This window comes from Strix aluco, chromosome Z, assembly GCF_031877795.1.
Source record: "Strix aluco isolate bStrAlu1 chromosome Z, bStrAlu1.hap1, whole genome shotgun sequence".
Lineage (NCBI taxonomy): Eukaryota > Metazoa > Chordata > Aves > Strigiformes > Strigidae > Strix > Strix aluco.
This window is the reverse complement of record NC_133971.1, coordinates 85,191,117-85,207,666: the sequence shown is the minus strand read 5'-3', so window position 1 is coordinate 85,207,666 and position 16,550 is coordinate 85,191,117. Positions and strand designations below refer to the sequence as shown.

Sequence of the window (16,550 nt, the reverse complement as noted above, 5' to 3'; positions counted from 1 at the left end):
TGAGCGCTCTAGGAGCCCTGCAGCAACCAGGCTCCAGCACCCAGACAGATCCATGTTTCAGAAAGGAATTCGGTAATTTATGCTCCTGTAAGATCTTTAGTATGCTTTCAGAGTACTCAGGCAGAAGGGTGCTGTAGAACCATAGTCCCTCCTCCCACTGCTACCGGAGTGTCTGTGATAAGAAAGGATTTACTGTGTCTGCAGTTTAATTCAACAGCAATTTCAGTGTGATCTTAACAGCTAGAAACATCAGAGTCTTTTTCTCCTCTGCGGATCTGCATAAAGTAATTAAGAGCATATGTGGTGGGGGCTGGGGCAGAGGTCGGCCCGGTGGGGAGAAGGCGGAGCAGGTTCCAGCCCCGATCGCCTCATGGATGCTCCTGAGTCACGGCCTATAAGTGGCTCCTGCTGAGTGCCACATGCCAGATGATGAGTCATGGAGCAAGAGAGCACAGAAATGGGAGAAACTGGTTCGGTCACTGTCCAGCTCCTGTATTAGCTGGTATGGATCTGCTGCTTGAGCTATTTCTGGTGTCTTGTGTAACTCAGAATGCCCAAAGCAGCTAGGGCTTCTTTTCCTCTAACTGGGAGGCAGTACCTGCTTCATGCTAGTTGTGTCATCGTCAGGAATACTACCAATTGCTTATTTTTGTCGCATGCCCCCTCTCATCTCTGCTGGCAAGCCCCTCATCTCTGACCTGCATAGCTCCTTGCTGCCATGAGCACAGGGGCTGTGATCGATCATCATGTGCTGCAGTTTCCATTTTGAACACATCATAATCCTGTACAGTTCTGGGATGTAATGATACATTAATCATGGGCTTAGTCAGACTGTCCTGGAAACTGCTAGAAAAAGCCCTGGCCCAGGCAGCACCTCATTGTGGAAAGAAAAGGGAAGTGGTCTTTTCAGGAATCGCTGATTGCTCAGCACCACAAGAGGAACCAGCCTGAGTTGAGGCAGAAATTTAGGAAATACTTAGTCTTTCCATCTTGCTGCAGCCCCCTTTGAACACTGAGTGCTGAAATATTTACCCTGGCACCAGGCAGACTGCCCTCACTATGCTCCCTGTTCCCCAAAGCAGGGAAGGAGAGCTGGACTTTTAGGATGAGTCAAACAACTAGTATTTCCTTTTACACCTTTTTTTTCATTAAATGAGCTGTATGATTTACTAAAGGATTTAATGAAGGCATGATTTGACAGAGATGCGTTAGCTGGCAAGAAATAAACAGATGTCCAAACATATACCACTACTAGGCCCACCCTACAACAACCTACAGGCTTCCTCCCCTCCACCCTCTTCTTACTCATCCCAATGGTTCAGACCCATCCCCAGGCCACTCATCCTGTGCCCCTCACCCCATCCTCTTCACTGATGCTGCTCCCTGAATATTCCCTCTGGCTTCGTGGAATTTTCCTGTTAAGTTTTTTTAAAAGCCATTCAGTAGTTTCTGGCAGCTTTTTGGAGTGGCAAAGCTGGGGTAGGGATGAACTGTGTTACTGGGATCCTGGAAACCGGTGCTGGAACCAGTGAGCCCTGAGATCCCCCACGCTGTCTGAAGAGTGGCTTTCAGTTTGGATTCGTGTAGACTTACAGGGAGTAAACTGAACAGATCTCTCCCCGTGGAGCAAAGAGGAGATGTCTGTATTGTGCCCCTGTCTGCAAGTTCACACAAACGTTGCTTTTTGCAGTATTTCTCCTTTGTGTTTGTTTTTGTGTTTGTTTTGCAGAGCTGTGTGGGTTCTTCAGGCATGTTAATGCAAATGCTCTGTAAGAGTCAGGGATTCAAGTGGAACAACCCTTAAAGAACAACCAGCTCCAATACAAAAGGATTTTTGCTGTTTCATCTGTGAAACTGAATGCCCAGTTTTTAACCCTGTTTTTCCATCTTTCACCCTTGAGTCACGTAATAGATCTTGGTCCATCTGAGGAAGATGATGACAGTGAAACCCTAGCCATTCAGAAAGAGGTAGCAAGAACCCTCACTGTTAAAGGTTTCCATTGGACATTCAGTTTCATAGATGAAGCAACTGAGATTTGTAGAAACAGTAATCTGTTCAGAACAGCCAGCCTCCAGAAAGCCAGCATTGCCTCCAGCTGACAGTTCTGATAATATTGTTCCGTCTGTTCATCCTCCATGCTATATGTGCAATCTTTTTGCATTTAAATCACATTTATTTATTAAATCTCTGCATGCCTCCCCCAGTATTGCATTACATTTTAGGAGGCAACTTGTGTCGCTGTGTGTTAAACCCTGTTGCCCCACGTGTGCAGCTGACAGCACTGGTCAGAGCAGGGTATTAAGCAATCAGCAATGGAACTCCAAAAGTGCGGCCGGATCGGTAACAGATAGCAGGGTATGCCTGGTGGTATGTGACCACCACACCTCTACGCATCAGCACTTGGAGTCAAGGCTGGTATTTGCACCAGCCCCCTCTAATTGGCCAGTTTGGAGCCAACTCTGAAGGCTTCTGCATCTCCTCAGCAGGGTTGCAGAGGCAAGAGGTTGTACTCCAGAAGCTATGGAGCTGCACCAACCAACCTTAAATTGGCACAGCGTCCTCAGTCTTTGAGGGTTTGACAGAGGAGGGATTTGGGAGCCTCTGTGTAGTGCTCAGCAAAGACTTAACAAAACATGAAGTGCAGAGCCTGAAGGGCACAGCACTGCAAGGTGCTGCATGCCCCTGTTATCTACAGCATGCTGCCTCCTTTCTAAAGTGCAGACATGGCTTGGTAGGCGGCTCTCAGATCAGTGCCGAACCATCCTTTGTTGCTCAACACTCGCCTCCTTCTACTTACCTAGAGCTTTGTTGCAGCTAAGGAGTTTTTGTCATGTGTATATATATATATATATACACACATGCGGGTACAAGCATTCATGAGCAATTCCATACCACACCATAGGTGTCCCACAAAAAGTCATCCTTCTCTGCTCTGTATTATCTTGGCTGGAATGAAGCATCCACAGGTAATGAACATCAGGCGCCCACCTTCTCCAAGTAACCCTTAGCACCGCAAGAAAGAGCTGACTGAATAAATAACCTGTATCTCCCATCTAGCAGCAGATGGTGTCAGTAGGAGAAGGCAAAGAATTTTGACATTTGCCATTCAAATGGCTGTTGTACTGATGTGTCTAGACTTACGGTGCTCCCCTGCGTGCCTCCCTGCCTTGTACTGCCATGGCACGCTTTTCTGGGTGCTGTGTTTGCTATTGTATTTGAACAGGATTCAGCACACTGTGGGCTTGTGCTATTGCAAATGATAAATAAGAAGAATTAAGTGATTTGGCAAAAAGCGTTCAGGTACAGACTGCCTGTCCGCATGTGGAAAATTCCCCCTGCAAAGGAGTGTGAGGGCTTTACAAAGAGCTGATGAAATCCATCAGAATCTGAAACTACTCTGCTTGCTGGATTTTATGCCCCAGTGTCAATCTCAGCCTACCAGACACTGAATAGGGAGTGGGAGGATCCTTCTACGGTCTTCCAGAATCAGGGAGGGAGAGTGAAGGGGTATTTGGCCAGGGAGGATGCTCTAGTGTTGGGAACTGAATAATCCCTGTGCTGGCAGTGCCTTTGCCAACCTCCCTGCATCCCTAAGACAGGAGGAAGCTGGAAGAGATGTCCCAAGGGAGAGAGGAGGGGTATCTAGGGCACAAAAAAAGTCACGCATATCCCTAGGGAAGCTGTTAGAATGGATCCCAGCAGGAGCTGGCTGCTTGCCACCTGTGATATTGGACCTCAGAGCTGTGTGCTGGGAGCAGGCTGTGGGTGCAGGTAGGGTGGGCATCTGTCTGCTGCAGCATCTGTGACAGCCAGTGAATCACAGTCCTCCCAGGGAGCGTGTGCTGCCACTGAAACCAAATAGCTGGGCAGAGTTCCATGTTGCAGCCAGACTCCAGAGAGACAGCTGGGAAGTGGTGGCTGTCAGCTCGCTTGACATTTTGTTGTCAAATGTCACAGTGTGCCTGTGCAAGCCTTGTCCTCCGACAGCAGCTTCTGCACCAACGTGAAGTGCGTGTTGCTCAGCAGGGCTTGTCAGCAGATCGATGCTGGTGCTGGGATCCGGCTCCAAGCAGCCATTTCCCAGAGGCAGCAGAGACCCAGGGCTTCAGCAGTGAAGTGTGCTGTCATCACCGTCTGTATCTTCAAAATTATGCTTTTCAAGTGGTTGCATTGTGGCAACACTCTAAAAATATAGCAAAACCTGATGTAGAGATGTGATCTAAGCACTATGATCAGCTACAAAGGCAGTAACAAGATCAGGGGAGGCCTGCATGAGCAGATAGGCACTGGGAGACCAGCTTTTTAGCCATAATGCTGGCGGGGGGGGTGAGGAGACAGGATAAATAGGGGCTCCTGCTGCTACGTGTACCACCAATGGTGCACAAGGTCCAAAATGAGGCATGAGTGCTGCCTCAGCTGTAGAACACCACTTTTAGCGTGTCTGTGTGTGTGTGCTGGACACAGAGTCAGGAGCTGCTGTTACCCACAGTGGTTCTTGAACAATGTGATCTTGGGAATCTCTGATGGAAAAGATCTTCCCCCAGGAACCAGGCTGAGGACAGACTCACTCATTTCAGCCCCTGCGACAGTGGCTGCGGTAAAGGAGCCAGAGTCACTGAAAGGGGAGTAAAGGGCATTAGGGAGGCTATAGGTGGGGGAGAGTTTAGGGTTGCACAGTAGTCCAGCTGGATATGCTCAAGTGGCCGAGGTGACCTTTCTACTTCAGAGCCTAATTCTGGGTGAGGCACCCCCACAGAAGCAGACATGAGGGTCAGTGTGCCCCTCATGTAGGTCTCATGATGATCTCTGGTAGAGTCTAGATCTCAGACTTGCCTGTTCGCTAACACTGGTGTTAGCATTAACTTTTACATCATTGAGTGTTTACTATAAACACTGGGTCCGTTTCCATCTTTATATTTTTTTCCTGCCAGCATCATCCTGTGTCTGTGAGAAGCACGACTATGCGTGGGAGGAAAGTACTTCTTCTGATTTTTTTTTTAAGCATTTTTCAATTGCTATTCTTATGCCATTGAAACAAAGAAATTAACTCAACAGTCATAATCCAATATAACTGTTAAGCAGGTATTCTTTATTAGCAGCGCTGGGGTTGCCCTGGGGATTCTCCACCATAAGGGCTCCCAATCACAGAATCACAGAACCGTCTAGGTTAGAAAAGACCTTGAAGATCATCTAGTCCAACCATTAACCTAATACTGACAGTTCCCAACTACACCATATCCCTCAGCGCTATGTCAACCCAACTCTTGAACACCTCCAGGGATGGGGATGCCACCACCTCCCTGGGCAGCCCATTCCAACGCCTAACTACCCGTTCTGTAAAGAAATGCTTCCTAATATCCAGTCTAAACCTTCCCTGGCGCAACTTGAGGCCATTCCCTCTTGTCCTATCACTTGTTACTTAGTTAAAGAGACTCATCCCCAGCTCTCTGCAACCTCCTTTCAGGTAGCTGTAGAGGGCGATGAGGTCTCCCCTCAGCCTCCTCTTCTCCAGACTAAACAACCCCAGTTCCCTCAGCCGCTCCTCCTACGACCTGTGCTCCAGACCCTTCACCAGCTCCGTTGCCCTTCTCTGGACACGCTCGAGTAATTCAATGTCCTTTTTGTAGTGAGGGGCCCAAAACTGAACACAGGAATCGAGGTGCGGCCTCACCAGGGCCGAGTACAGGGGTAAGATCACTTCCCTGTTCCTGCTGGCCACGCTATTACATGCAAGAATTAGCAAGGGACATCAGTTTACATACACACAAATCAGACATATTCATTAGATTTCCTGGAAAGAGGTGTCTAATGGTAATGAGTTCCTGGAATTCATTTACATAGTCCGAGCATGCGTAATGAAAATAGGGTGAGGGTCTTCGGTGATCGAGGGAAGAAGTAAGTGGTTTTCTTCACAGTGTTCGCTAGTTGACCCTCTTTCCAGAGCATGCGCTGTGAAGTCCAGGTGTCTCCCTCCTAAATCAGCAGAATCATTTTCCCTATAGTAGGGTCTCTGTGTCTCTTTGTTTGAGCCCCCCTTATCTCACTGTAGGAGTTGCCCAGGTGTCCACTGAAGGCTATCAGAGTCTGCTATCAGTGATTTACACAGGGAGCCTAATGAGTGTTTTAATCTTACCTAAACAAAGACACCTAAGGAAACAGTTGAGAAGTCAGGAGTCCTTGAGAAACAAACAGCAAAACGCAAGCAAAGCTTTGAAACAAATGAAGCAAAGCATAAGCAAAGCTTTCATACATCACATCACATCACAGTTTAGTCTTAATAATTGTCAGAAATTCATTTGTTTGAGCCCCTCCATTCCCTTTCAGAAGGGAAGGCAAGAGGCCTCCAGACTGTCCTGGAGGTGCTTGCAGGCTGGACCCCTGGGTTAAATGGGGAAGGAAGAATGAATGTGTTCTCTGCTCTCCCATATCAAATGCTGGTGACCATATTCTAGCTTTATGCGAACCTGCTGTTTACTGAACACTGACTCTATGGCTCCTGTGGACTGTGGCAGTCGTACTGTTGTGAAGTGCAGCTGGTAATAAGAAAAGCAGATAAGTGCTATAGATAATGTGGCGGAGTGTCACAGACCTGTGAACCAGGCACCCCAGACCACAAGAAGAACCAGTTTGAGCTGAGGCCTAACCATCAGCAAAAGATTAGCAGAAGGCAATGTGCTATGTGGGACCTATTTAACCATCACCAGTGCCTCCCCATGGCCCCACTGAAGTCATCCACTCCTTTTCACATGAGAGGCCTTTGTGTGCATAAGTAGTTGCATACTTTGGCATGCGCCCCTGGCACCATTAAAACAGCTCAGGACCTCATGGGCCTCCTGGATTTTGCAGAGGAATGGTTGTTGCTGCTTTCCTGTTCCAGTCTGTTCCTGCTTTCCAGTCTCTAACGTTGCAAGGCCTGGCAGTGCAATTCAGTGTTTGGTCCTTAAAGAAGAGTTCATGGTACCTAGAGGGAGGCAAAGATATTTAATGCAGTGTGAGAAGAGGGACTGCTCTCATCAGAGTGCAGCAGTTTCTTTCAGATCCTGTGCTGTCTGTGTGTTTTCCTGTGAACTACATAGTGCCATCCACAGTGAGGTCTTCATTTGGCCCAAAGCCTGTGCAGCCCTTTGGCCACTTGAGTGAAATCAGTTACTCACTTCAGATAAGTTTGAGAGGCGTCAGCTGGAAGCACAAGTGTTGTCCGAGGCATCTGCAGGGAGGGGTTTTGTTTGTCTTACATTGTGATGCTTTCTCTGAAAAAGGACAACTCAGGACCTTGTGCTCAGGTACTTGTGCTGACAAGGACCAGTCTGTTTGGTCCTTGTCAACACATAAAGTCTTTAGTCAAACCGGTGATGCTTTAAACAGTCACTGCCTTTGCTGAAAGGTGACTTCCTTGGTGTTTTTGTCTCTCTCTAGGTATCTGAATTCCCTCATGAGAAGTATCCTCCCTGCCTCTCATGTGCAGCCCTACCTGTCCATGGGTAGCACCAGCTTAACTGATGTCCTGAAGAGCATTCCTCACCATGGATAGTCCACCCAAGCTGACTGGTGAGACGCTGATTGTCCATCACATTCCCCTGGTGCATTGCCAGGTCCCTGACAGACAGTGCTGCTCCATGAGCAAAAGGACCAACCCCTTCTGCCAGCCTGAGCTCAGCATTACACGGACCTCTGCCCTTCCAGACAGAGACCTTTCGCAGACTGACTCCTTGGTGTACAGCAGCTTTCTCCAGACCTCCGAAACCTCAGCAGAGGCCTCAGACAACAAAGAAGGCAAAGCGAGGGATTTGATTGTCCCTAGTGTCAGTAAGCGACACAACCCTTTCCTGCTGAGTGAGGGTGAAGACCTCAGCATTTTTGGGGATGACCTGGGTCAAAAATCTTTTCACCTTCACAACTCACTTGTGGCTGGCAAACCTCCCTTTCATCTGCACGAGCTGGCCTTGCCTCCTTTCCACCTCCACGACTCCAACCACATTGTGAAATCCTGGAACATGGCCAGCCGGTCTGGTGTGGTAGACGGGCAAGAGGACAAAATCAGCAGTGATGATGTCCAGAAGAGGAACAATGCAAACAGGTGCCACCAGGCCTCAGAACGCATGGAGCTGGATGAATGCAGCTGCCGTCGCGGCAGCTCCTCCCGCTTCTCCTTTGATGGTGGTGACCAGGAGTGGAACCAGAACACAGGTGAATCTCTGAGGAATCAGGATGCCCTGCACAGCCGGTCATGCAGCTGTTCCAGCTCGGAGCTCCAGCACTGCCGCTGCTACAGTTCATCAAGTCAGTCAGAAATGATAGACCAACAGATGGGCTACATCAGCGACTCTTCCTGCAACAGCTCTGATGGGGTGCTGGTGAATTTCAGTGCTCTCTACAACAAAATGAATGGCCATTCTCGATCTAACCTGAATTCAGCCAACCTGTCCTGTGACTCTTCCTTCTGCAGCCACTCAGACACAGGAGCTTTTTACCTGGATTTGCATTCATCACCCACAGAATCCAAGATGTCTTGCGAGTCGCATCACCCAGAGAGTGCAGGGAAAGTGTGTGGGTGTCAACACTCCTCCTCACCTGTCCTTGATGCTAACTGCAACTCCTACCACCTCCACTGTGAGCCTTGCACTTCGGAGAGCTCAGACCTCACTGCCTGCTTTCAGAGCCAAGCACGGCTCGTTGTGGCTACTCAGAATTATTATAAGTTAGTCACGTGTGACTTGTCTTCCCAGTCATCCCCCAGCCCAGCAGGATCTTCCATAACTAGCTGCTCGGAAGACCATACCAAAGGTAGCCCAGCCCAGCCCACTGAATACTATCTGTTCAGAAGGCCTGATCTGAGACAAGAAGAAAACAATGTGGAGTGCGGTGAAGAAGAGGCAAAGGGAGAATCTACCCAGAACGTGATTGAGGGTCAGGTCTATGTGAATGTGTCACCACCTAACCTCAACACAAGCCGACAGCGCTCTAGGAGCTATGACCAGAACCTGGACAGAAGTCCCAGCAACAGGCTGGGCTCCTTGGAGCGCATGGTGAGCTGTCCAGTCAAGCTGAGTGAAAGTCCAGCAATACCCATCCAGAGTTCTCCCCCAAAGCGAGTGACATCTTTTGCTGAACTGGCTAAAGGCCGGAAAAAAAATGGCACCTCCCCACCACTCCGGTCCAGTGGTGATTCCTCCTTGGAGTTCTCCCCTATCCCTGAGACACAGCGGGATTGCCCAGCCTTCCTTGAAGAAAGAGCTCGCCGCAGCCAGAGTCTTCCACCCATGCCCTTCGTCCATGGCCTGAACAGGAGCTGCGAGGGCTTCTGTTTGAATCATGCTTTGGGGGATAGTCAGGCTTTGTGTTCCACCAAAGACTCGGTCTCCAGTGAGAAGGTCCCCAGTGGGCATGGGGCAGGTGAGCAAGCCTCTCTCTCCCTGCTGACGGAGGCAGATGCCAGCTTCTCAGGTGGCTCTGCCAGTGGCCACGGACAAAGAGATGTTAGAGCCCGAGCAGACGGTAAGGAGCCAAACTAGGCAGAATGGAAGAAAGAAAGGCTGCTCTTTGGGACATGAGGGGAGCAGCAGATGAATCTACATGGCAATGGGAGACCAGTGCCTGTGCAGTTTGTTTTCTGGTCTACCAGTCCCTGGGACAGAGCCCTGCTGTGCTTATTTCAGACCCAGATCAGTGCAAGTGTCTTGTAGTTGCATTTCTAAAACCTTTTGAGGTTTTGTGCAAACCTCTCATATCGTGTAAGAGAGGTCATGGCATTAGCACTTCGGGTCTGTGCAGCTTGGAGGATTATCTCCCTTCCAGTCCATGAGAATTACCCGACTTTAGCTCCTAAGACAGAGATGTGAAGATGCTTAGCAGAGTTACATTCCCAGCAGATAAAGGGAAGGGGAACATTGAGGAGTTTTTAGCCTTTCTTCTTTGGAGCTACATAGGGCAGAGGTGGAGAGGGAAGAGGCGTAGCCAGCAGTTTCCTCTCAATGCAGCGTCAGGGAGCTCACACAGTCTCTGCCAGGACTTGCAGCCTCGGTCCTGCAGAGATTACACCAGTTGTGTGTCTCTGCTGGAATATCCTGGTCATATCCTCCACAGTGCATTGGATTGCAGCAGAGGATCCTGTGGAGGGTAATTGTCACGGTTGCCTCTGTAGAAAAGCCTGTAATATAGGTGTTGCTTTACGCCTTGATATTGCCATCACTTGTCCTGGTGAGGAAGCTGTGCGACAGCCCCATCAGAGGTATGGCCATTTCTCCAACATGGCACCAGACCTCTGTCTCCGCGCTAGGCAGTTCTTGTGCCTGCTTCACAAGTAAGAGCCTGGCTGAAGTGCCTCTGACCAGACTGCTGCAGTAGATAGCCCCTAACATGCCAAGGGCCAGACCGTCTCCATTTAATGCCCTGAAGAATTCTGGCAGGAAATAGGAAGAACATGTTGTTCATTGCCATCACAGGTGTGGGAGAGATTTTGGCCTTTGGAGCAAGAGTTTTTTAGGTATTGTGCTGTTTATTTATTGAGTCTTGAATGTGTACTTGCTGTGGGATGGCAGGCAAGACAGGTATCTGCTGGGAGAAGGCAGCCCGTTTGGTTTGCAGAGGAAGTACTTGGAAGGAGCAAACTCTTGCTTAGGGAGGACGAGGAGGACAGGAGCTCTCAGGGTGATATGTCCCAGCAGTTCCTGCACGCCCAGCTGGAATCCCTTCCTCTGCTCTGTGACAGCAAGGCAGGCATTAGTGCTGTGCAGAAAACTCCTGCCTGCAGCGGGAGTTAGGGGCAGAGCTGCCTTACTCAAGTTGAGAGCAGCATGCAAGCCTAGAGGGTCTGAGGAAGGGGTAGAGGGAAAGCAAGCCCTGCTAAAAGCTAGCTATAGGGAGAAAGGCTTGTCACACCCCACAGGCAGCAGGTAACACCAGGGCTGTGCTTGGGATGGGTCCTTTGTCCCAGTATTTGCTGTGTGCTGGAGGAGTTGGGGGGGAAGCAAGGGAGAAGGTGCCACACTGCACTGGGATGCAGCGTGGCTGGTGATCAGGGATCCCAGTCAGCCCTGCGTGTGCATCCAGTGTTGTGTGTGTGGTGCACTGAGTGCACCCTGTGTCATGCTTCAGCTGTGTCCCTCAGGATATTGTGGCCCCACCAGGAGCTGGAGGCATGCACGCATAGGAGATCAGCCCAGCCCACTCCCTTAGGACATCTGTGTCCATCATTTGCTGGAGGAGACCTGCGCTTTCCAGGGTTGGAAGCTCTTCTGTTTCTGCTGTGGTCCTGATTTGGTTGGGACACCCTGGTTAGGTCTTGTATAGGCAGGGGGATGAAGGTACCTGTCTGTTCAGAAGGGGGACAGTTACAGGAGAAAGAAGAGGAGAAGGGGAAGCAAGCAGCCTTTCCGACAGCACCGAGTGCAATGTCAGATGCAGAACTGCGGTGCTATTGTATGTAATGCTTGTGCTTGGCTGGGTGAGTTCTCAGCACGCATGGGAGGGGACAGTCCTTTGGAATAAGAAATCTGGTTGTACCACAGCACACTGAGCCATATCTTTGTGGTACTGCCTGGGCAGAGACAGGTTGAGAGCAGGCACTTGGGAAAATGACGTTGTGCTGTCCTGGGACCAAGAGATGGGGAAGGGATGTGAAGCTGGTGACCCTACCAGGAGACACAAGCTCCTGGTGCAGCGCTTTACTCTTCCAGACAGCTGTCAACAGCTGGAAACACTGCATTTGGGGCCACATGTCTTTACCCTGCCCTGATGTGTGTAACCAGTTCAGACTGGAACCACTCTGCGTGTGTCACTGGCCTCTAGCTGATCTCTTCCTCCTGCAGCTGAGAGCACATTCCCTTTTGCCTGCAATCTGCCAGGCTGACGATGATTGTCCTCTGCCCAATCCTCACACTTTGTCCCCCTTTCTCTCCCTGAAGGTGGTGGCACAGACAGCAAGCCTGTGGTACGCTACAGCAAGGACCAGCGTCCCACGACTCTGCCCATCCAGCCGTTTGTTTTCCAGCACCATTTCAGCAAGCCACCCAAGGCCCGTGCCCTGCACAGCCATTTTGCCTCCAGCCTTTCCCAACTCTACAGCTTGTCCAGCAACAGGCCTGCCAGCCAGCAGATCTCCTTCAATTCCCAGTCCTCAGCCTCGGCCACCTCGGCAGAGCAGGCAGCGGTGAGGGGGAGCCAAGCCCACAGCACGTTCCTGACCCAGCGCTCAGTGGACGGAGCTGCCTCCCACACTGATGGCTGCATTAAGAAACCTGCCCCTGAGACAACCCGGCCATCCCCCCTGGGGAGTTACTCTCCTGTGCGATGCAACGTGCCTTTCTTTCAAAGCGTGGACTCTTCTTCCTCGCCCACTGCGGAGAGAGCTGGAGAGAGCCAACCTCCCAGGAGCAGATCCTGCCCCATCTCTGCCAGCCTGCTTCCCACGAGGTCTTCCCCTGCTGTCAGTGCCATGCAGCCCTCCCAAGCCACCAAAGCTGATGCCCTGAGGCAAAAGGAAAACCCCAAGCCGGTTCCCAAGAAGGAGGCAGCACTGGAGCCAAGCCCACAACTCTCCGAGTACCGACTCCACAGTGGGTCCCTTCCACCCCTCTCTGTGGGTGGTATGCCCTTGAGCAGAGTGGGAGGCCACGCAGATCCCCACTGGAGAAGTGGCAGTGAGACCAGCAGCTCTGGTCCCCTGAGCAGCATGGGAATACGGCCCCTCAATGGTAGGTACCCATCCACCAGGACATTCTTGTCTGGAACAACCCCAGCTCCCTATGGCTGTGGCTGCTCCCTATAGTACCACGCTCTCTTATAGCCACAGCCCGGGGCGAAATTGCATCTGGGTACTGCAGTGCACATCAGCCCCTACCATAGCTTTACCTGCAAAAGGAAGTCCTACACTAAGAGCGTGTCCCTCCAGTCCCAGCTTCTACACTGTGCCTCTGAGACGGCAGCGTGGGTTGCAGATCTTACAGCACCCCATGCCAGGTGCTTGCACCCCAAACCTCCTCTCTTTGTGCCCACAGCCACGAGGCCACCCAGGCTCCTGCCCTGCCCTGCCAGGCTGTGGCCTCCACCTCCCTCCATGTGTGTGTGCTAACGTCCTGAAATGCTGTTGGACTTTTAACTAATGTGCTGTCTCTCTTTCTCTATCCGTCCTCTTTCTCATCTTCTCTCTCTCCGTTTCTCCTCCACATCCTCCCATTTGCTCACATCCTCCCATCTGGTGCTCACTGCCTGCGGCATCCTAGCGAACCACCTCTCTCCCCAAGCGCTGAAGTGGCGGGAGTACAGGCGGAGGAACCCCCTGGGTCTGGACCATGTTTCGGGGCTGCCCAGCTTAGCAGGCAGCCTAGACAGGAGGCAGCAAGAGCCTCGGCTGAACCGGGGGAACCCCATCTTTGAGCTCCCTGGCACTCTCAACACCAGCCATTTCCACTGCAAGCTGAACGGTGCGCACCACCTTTCTGCTGGGGGGGTCTTGCGAGGTGACCTTGGGGCTCAGGTTCAGTATCCGTTTGGGCTCAGGTTCAGCCTGGCTTTATCACAGCTCTGCCTGCTCCAAGTGGGAGGGATGATGTATCTGCTCACACTGAGGCTGAGGGGTACAAGAGAAAGGTGAAAATTGCCTCACGGATGGGTACAATCTGTGTGGAGACTCCCTTCTCCACAAGCTGGGAGGAGTTGTCTGGCTCTGGGCTGGATTGAAGGGGAAAGTGAATGGCCCAAGAGCCTGCTCAGACTTCAGCAAGTGCTCCTGGATTGTGTCCATCTTGTAGTTCATGTCTCACACAGGAGTTGTGGCCCTTGGATATCTCATGTCTGTGCCCCACAATGTCTGCCCATCTGTCCCAACCCTGGCAGCATGCTAAGTGCTGGACTATAGCTTTCATGGGGCAGCTGGCAACACTGTGGGGCTCCACGGGGCTCTGTCTTCTCCATGCTTTTCCCTTAAGGGCTTCCCTGTCCTCCAAAACCTATGCAGAAAGTGCTGAGAGGGGCAGGTTGCTTTTGGCTGAACCTTTGAGAGTCCTCTGGGAAGAGCAGTGTGGTCTATCTGTGGGAGGGAGAGCGTTCTTCAGGCCAGCCTCAAGTCATGGAGGGAATCTCACAAAGCTCTACACCTCACTCTGCCAACCCAAACAGTTTCTCCACCCCTCCTTCACGGGAAGATGCCTAGCACAGAGCTGGGGAATCAACCAGGTGGAAATTGAGTACATGAAAGAGCTCCTGAAGAAGTCACCTTTTGAAAACAGACATCATCCCGGGGCACAGGCAGAAGACATGTAGTTTGTTCCATGTGCATGCCTGTGTGTGACAAGTAGGGATTCTCTCTGTGCTCTGCTTTTGACCCCACTTGCTGGGGCTATCCGCACAGCAACCCTGAGAGTCTGGTGCAGCAAGGTTTCCCTTGGCACCAACCCATGAGGGTGAACCTCCTACAGCATCCTCCAGTGCCCATGGGCCCCCAGTCAAGCTGGAGCTAGATGTTGGGTGGGCTGTGGGGTACAGGCTCACATTGCAAACCATTTCTGGGCGAATAACAAGCCTGTAGCCTTGCTGTCACGGCTGTGAACAGGCTGGGGTGAAGACTGCTGCTGGTGCAGGTTGCTTCTTGGAAAAGCAAATGCTGTGGGAGAGACTTTGGTATAAGGGTTTGTGACTGATCCTTCTTCCCACTGTCTTGGCCCTGCAGGACAGTCTATGAGGCAACTCCAGCTTACCTACACTGACTTCTTCCCTGACTACTTCTCGCTAGCAGAGAAACCCCCCGCTGAGTTCTGCCTCTCCCCAGACGGCAACACAGAGTCCATCTCCATTGACTTGCTGCAGAAGAAGGGTGAGTCTGTGCATCTCTCATGGGCGAGAGTGTGGTGTAGCACAGCATAAGGTGACAGCATAAGGAGACTCTGTCTCATCTCATCTCTGTAGACGTAATGGTTTCTTTCCCTGCCCTTCTCTACTGTAGCATCATAACTGCATGTCTGCCTGGACTGATGGCTGTTTCCATGGCAGGTTCTTGTGTTCTCTGCACCATGCAGTGTGCCATGGAATATGTTTGAGCTGCTTGTCCCAGGAAGTATGATTAGAAAGGATCTTAAGTCCACAAGAAGGGGCAGAGAAAGCAGGCAGGCACATATGACCCTAAGGCAGGACCTGCTGCCACCCCTGTCTCAGTATAAAGGGTAGACCTGTGTACTGTGTGATGCTTCAGATGTGCTAGCCTGAGATTTTGTAATTTAGTTTAAAGGTCTGTTGTGTCCTACATGGGAAATTGTTTATATAAAAGGGTGGGAGAAAGGATTCCAAAGCAGGACAAGACATGGCTGTCATAAGACCCATGCTAGAGGCAGGGCTGGGAACTGGGTTGTTGACAGCTGACTTGGTATAATTTCAGAGGCAAGGGATCATAGAGTCATAGAAGAGGGACCTGAAAGATCATCCAGTTCCAACCCCCCTGCCATGGGCAGGGACACCTTCCACTAGACCAGGTTGCTCAAAGCCCCGTCCAGCCTGGCCTTGAACACTGCCAGGGAGGGGGCAGCCACAGCTTCTCTGGGCAACCTGTTCCAGTGTCTCACCACCCTCACTGTAAAGGATTTCTTCCTTAGATCTAATGTAAATCTACCCTCTTTCAGTTTAAAACCATTAACCTTTGTCCTATCACTATACCCCCTGATAAAGAGTCCCTCCCCATCTTTCCTGTAGCCCCCTTTAAGTACTGGAAGGCCACTATAAGGTCTCCCTGGAGCCTTCTCTTCTCCAGGCTAAACACTCCTAACTCTCTCAGCCTGTCCTCACAGGGGAGGTGCTCCAGCCCTCTGATCATCTTCGTGGCCTCCTCTGGACCTTGAGCAGGTCCATGTCTTTCTTATGTTGGGGACCCCAGAGCTGGACACAGCACTGCAGGTGGGGTCTCATGAGAGGGGAAAAACCCCTCCCTCGACCTGCTGGCTGCACTTCTCTTGATGTAGCCCAGGGCATGGTTGGCTTTCTGGGCTGCAAGCACACATTACTGGCTCATACTCAGTTTTCCATCCACCAATACGCCCAAGTCCCTCTCCTCAGGGCTGCTCTCAATCCACTCATTGCCCAGCCTATGTTTGTGCTTGGGATTGCCCTGACTCATGTGCAGGAGTGCACTTGGCCTTGTTAAACATGAGGTTTGCACGGGCCCACCTCTCCAGCCTGTCCAGGTCCCTCTGGATGGCACATCCCTTCCCTTCAGAGTGTCAACCACACCACACAGCTTGGTGTTGTCAGCAGGCTTGCAGAAATGTGCAGAAAGGTTCCCATGCCTTTGCAAGCTATGTATTGGTGATTAGCAGATGGCAGCTTTCCCCTCCATTCCACTTCTGTTCTTGCATCAGACTGATGCAGGTATCAGATTACCCACCAATGGCTTATTAAAGAATGTCATTACATAGCTTGCCAAATGCATGGCTTCTGCCCTGCCACCCTGTAGGATCAAAGCAGCAAAAGACTCATTGCCTCAGATCCCATCTCTGCACCCTCAAGGGATGGTATGTGGAGGTGATGGTCCATCTCCCTTGGAAATATTGATAGGGTATCTTATGCT

The 16,550-nt window shown here is 51.0% G+C and overlaps 1 protein-coding gene across 7 annotated transcripts in view; it reads left to right on the top strand.

Moving 5' to 3' along the window:
- The window catches only part of RUSC2 (RUN and SH3 domain containing 2), a 63,827-nt gene that overhangs the window by 37,546 nt on the left and 9,731 nt on the right, over nucleotides 1-16,550 (top strand). For 5 of the 7 annotated variants that reach the window (XM_074811574.1, XM_074811577.1, XM_074811572.1 and 2 more), the window contains 4 exons: nucleotides 7,418-9,496; nucleotides 11,905-12,693; nucleotides 13,222-13,422; nucleotides 14,667-14,810. In XM_074811574.1, the coding sequence (XP_074667675.1) occupies nucleotides 7,525-9,496; nucleotides 11,905-12,693; nucleotides 13,222-13,422; nucleotides 14,667-14,810 (3,106 nt within the window). In that variant the 5' untranslated portion in view covers nucleotides 7,418-7,524. The remainder of the gene's footprint in view (nucleotides 1-7,417; nucleotides 9,497-11,904; nucleotides 12,694-13,221; nucleotides 13,423-14,666; nucleotides 14,811-16,550) is intronic. The other 2 variants (XM_074811578.1, XM_074811579.1) reach the window with 2 other exon arrangements.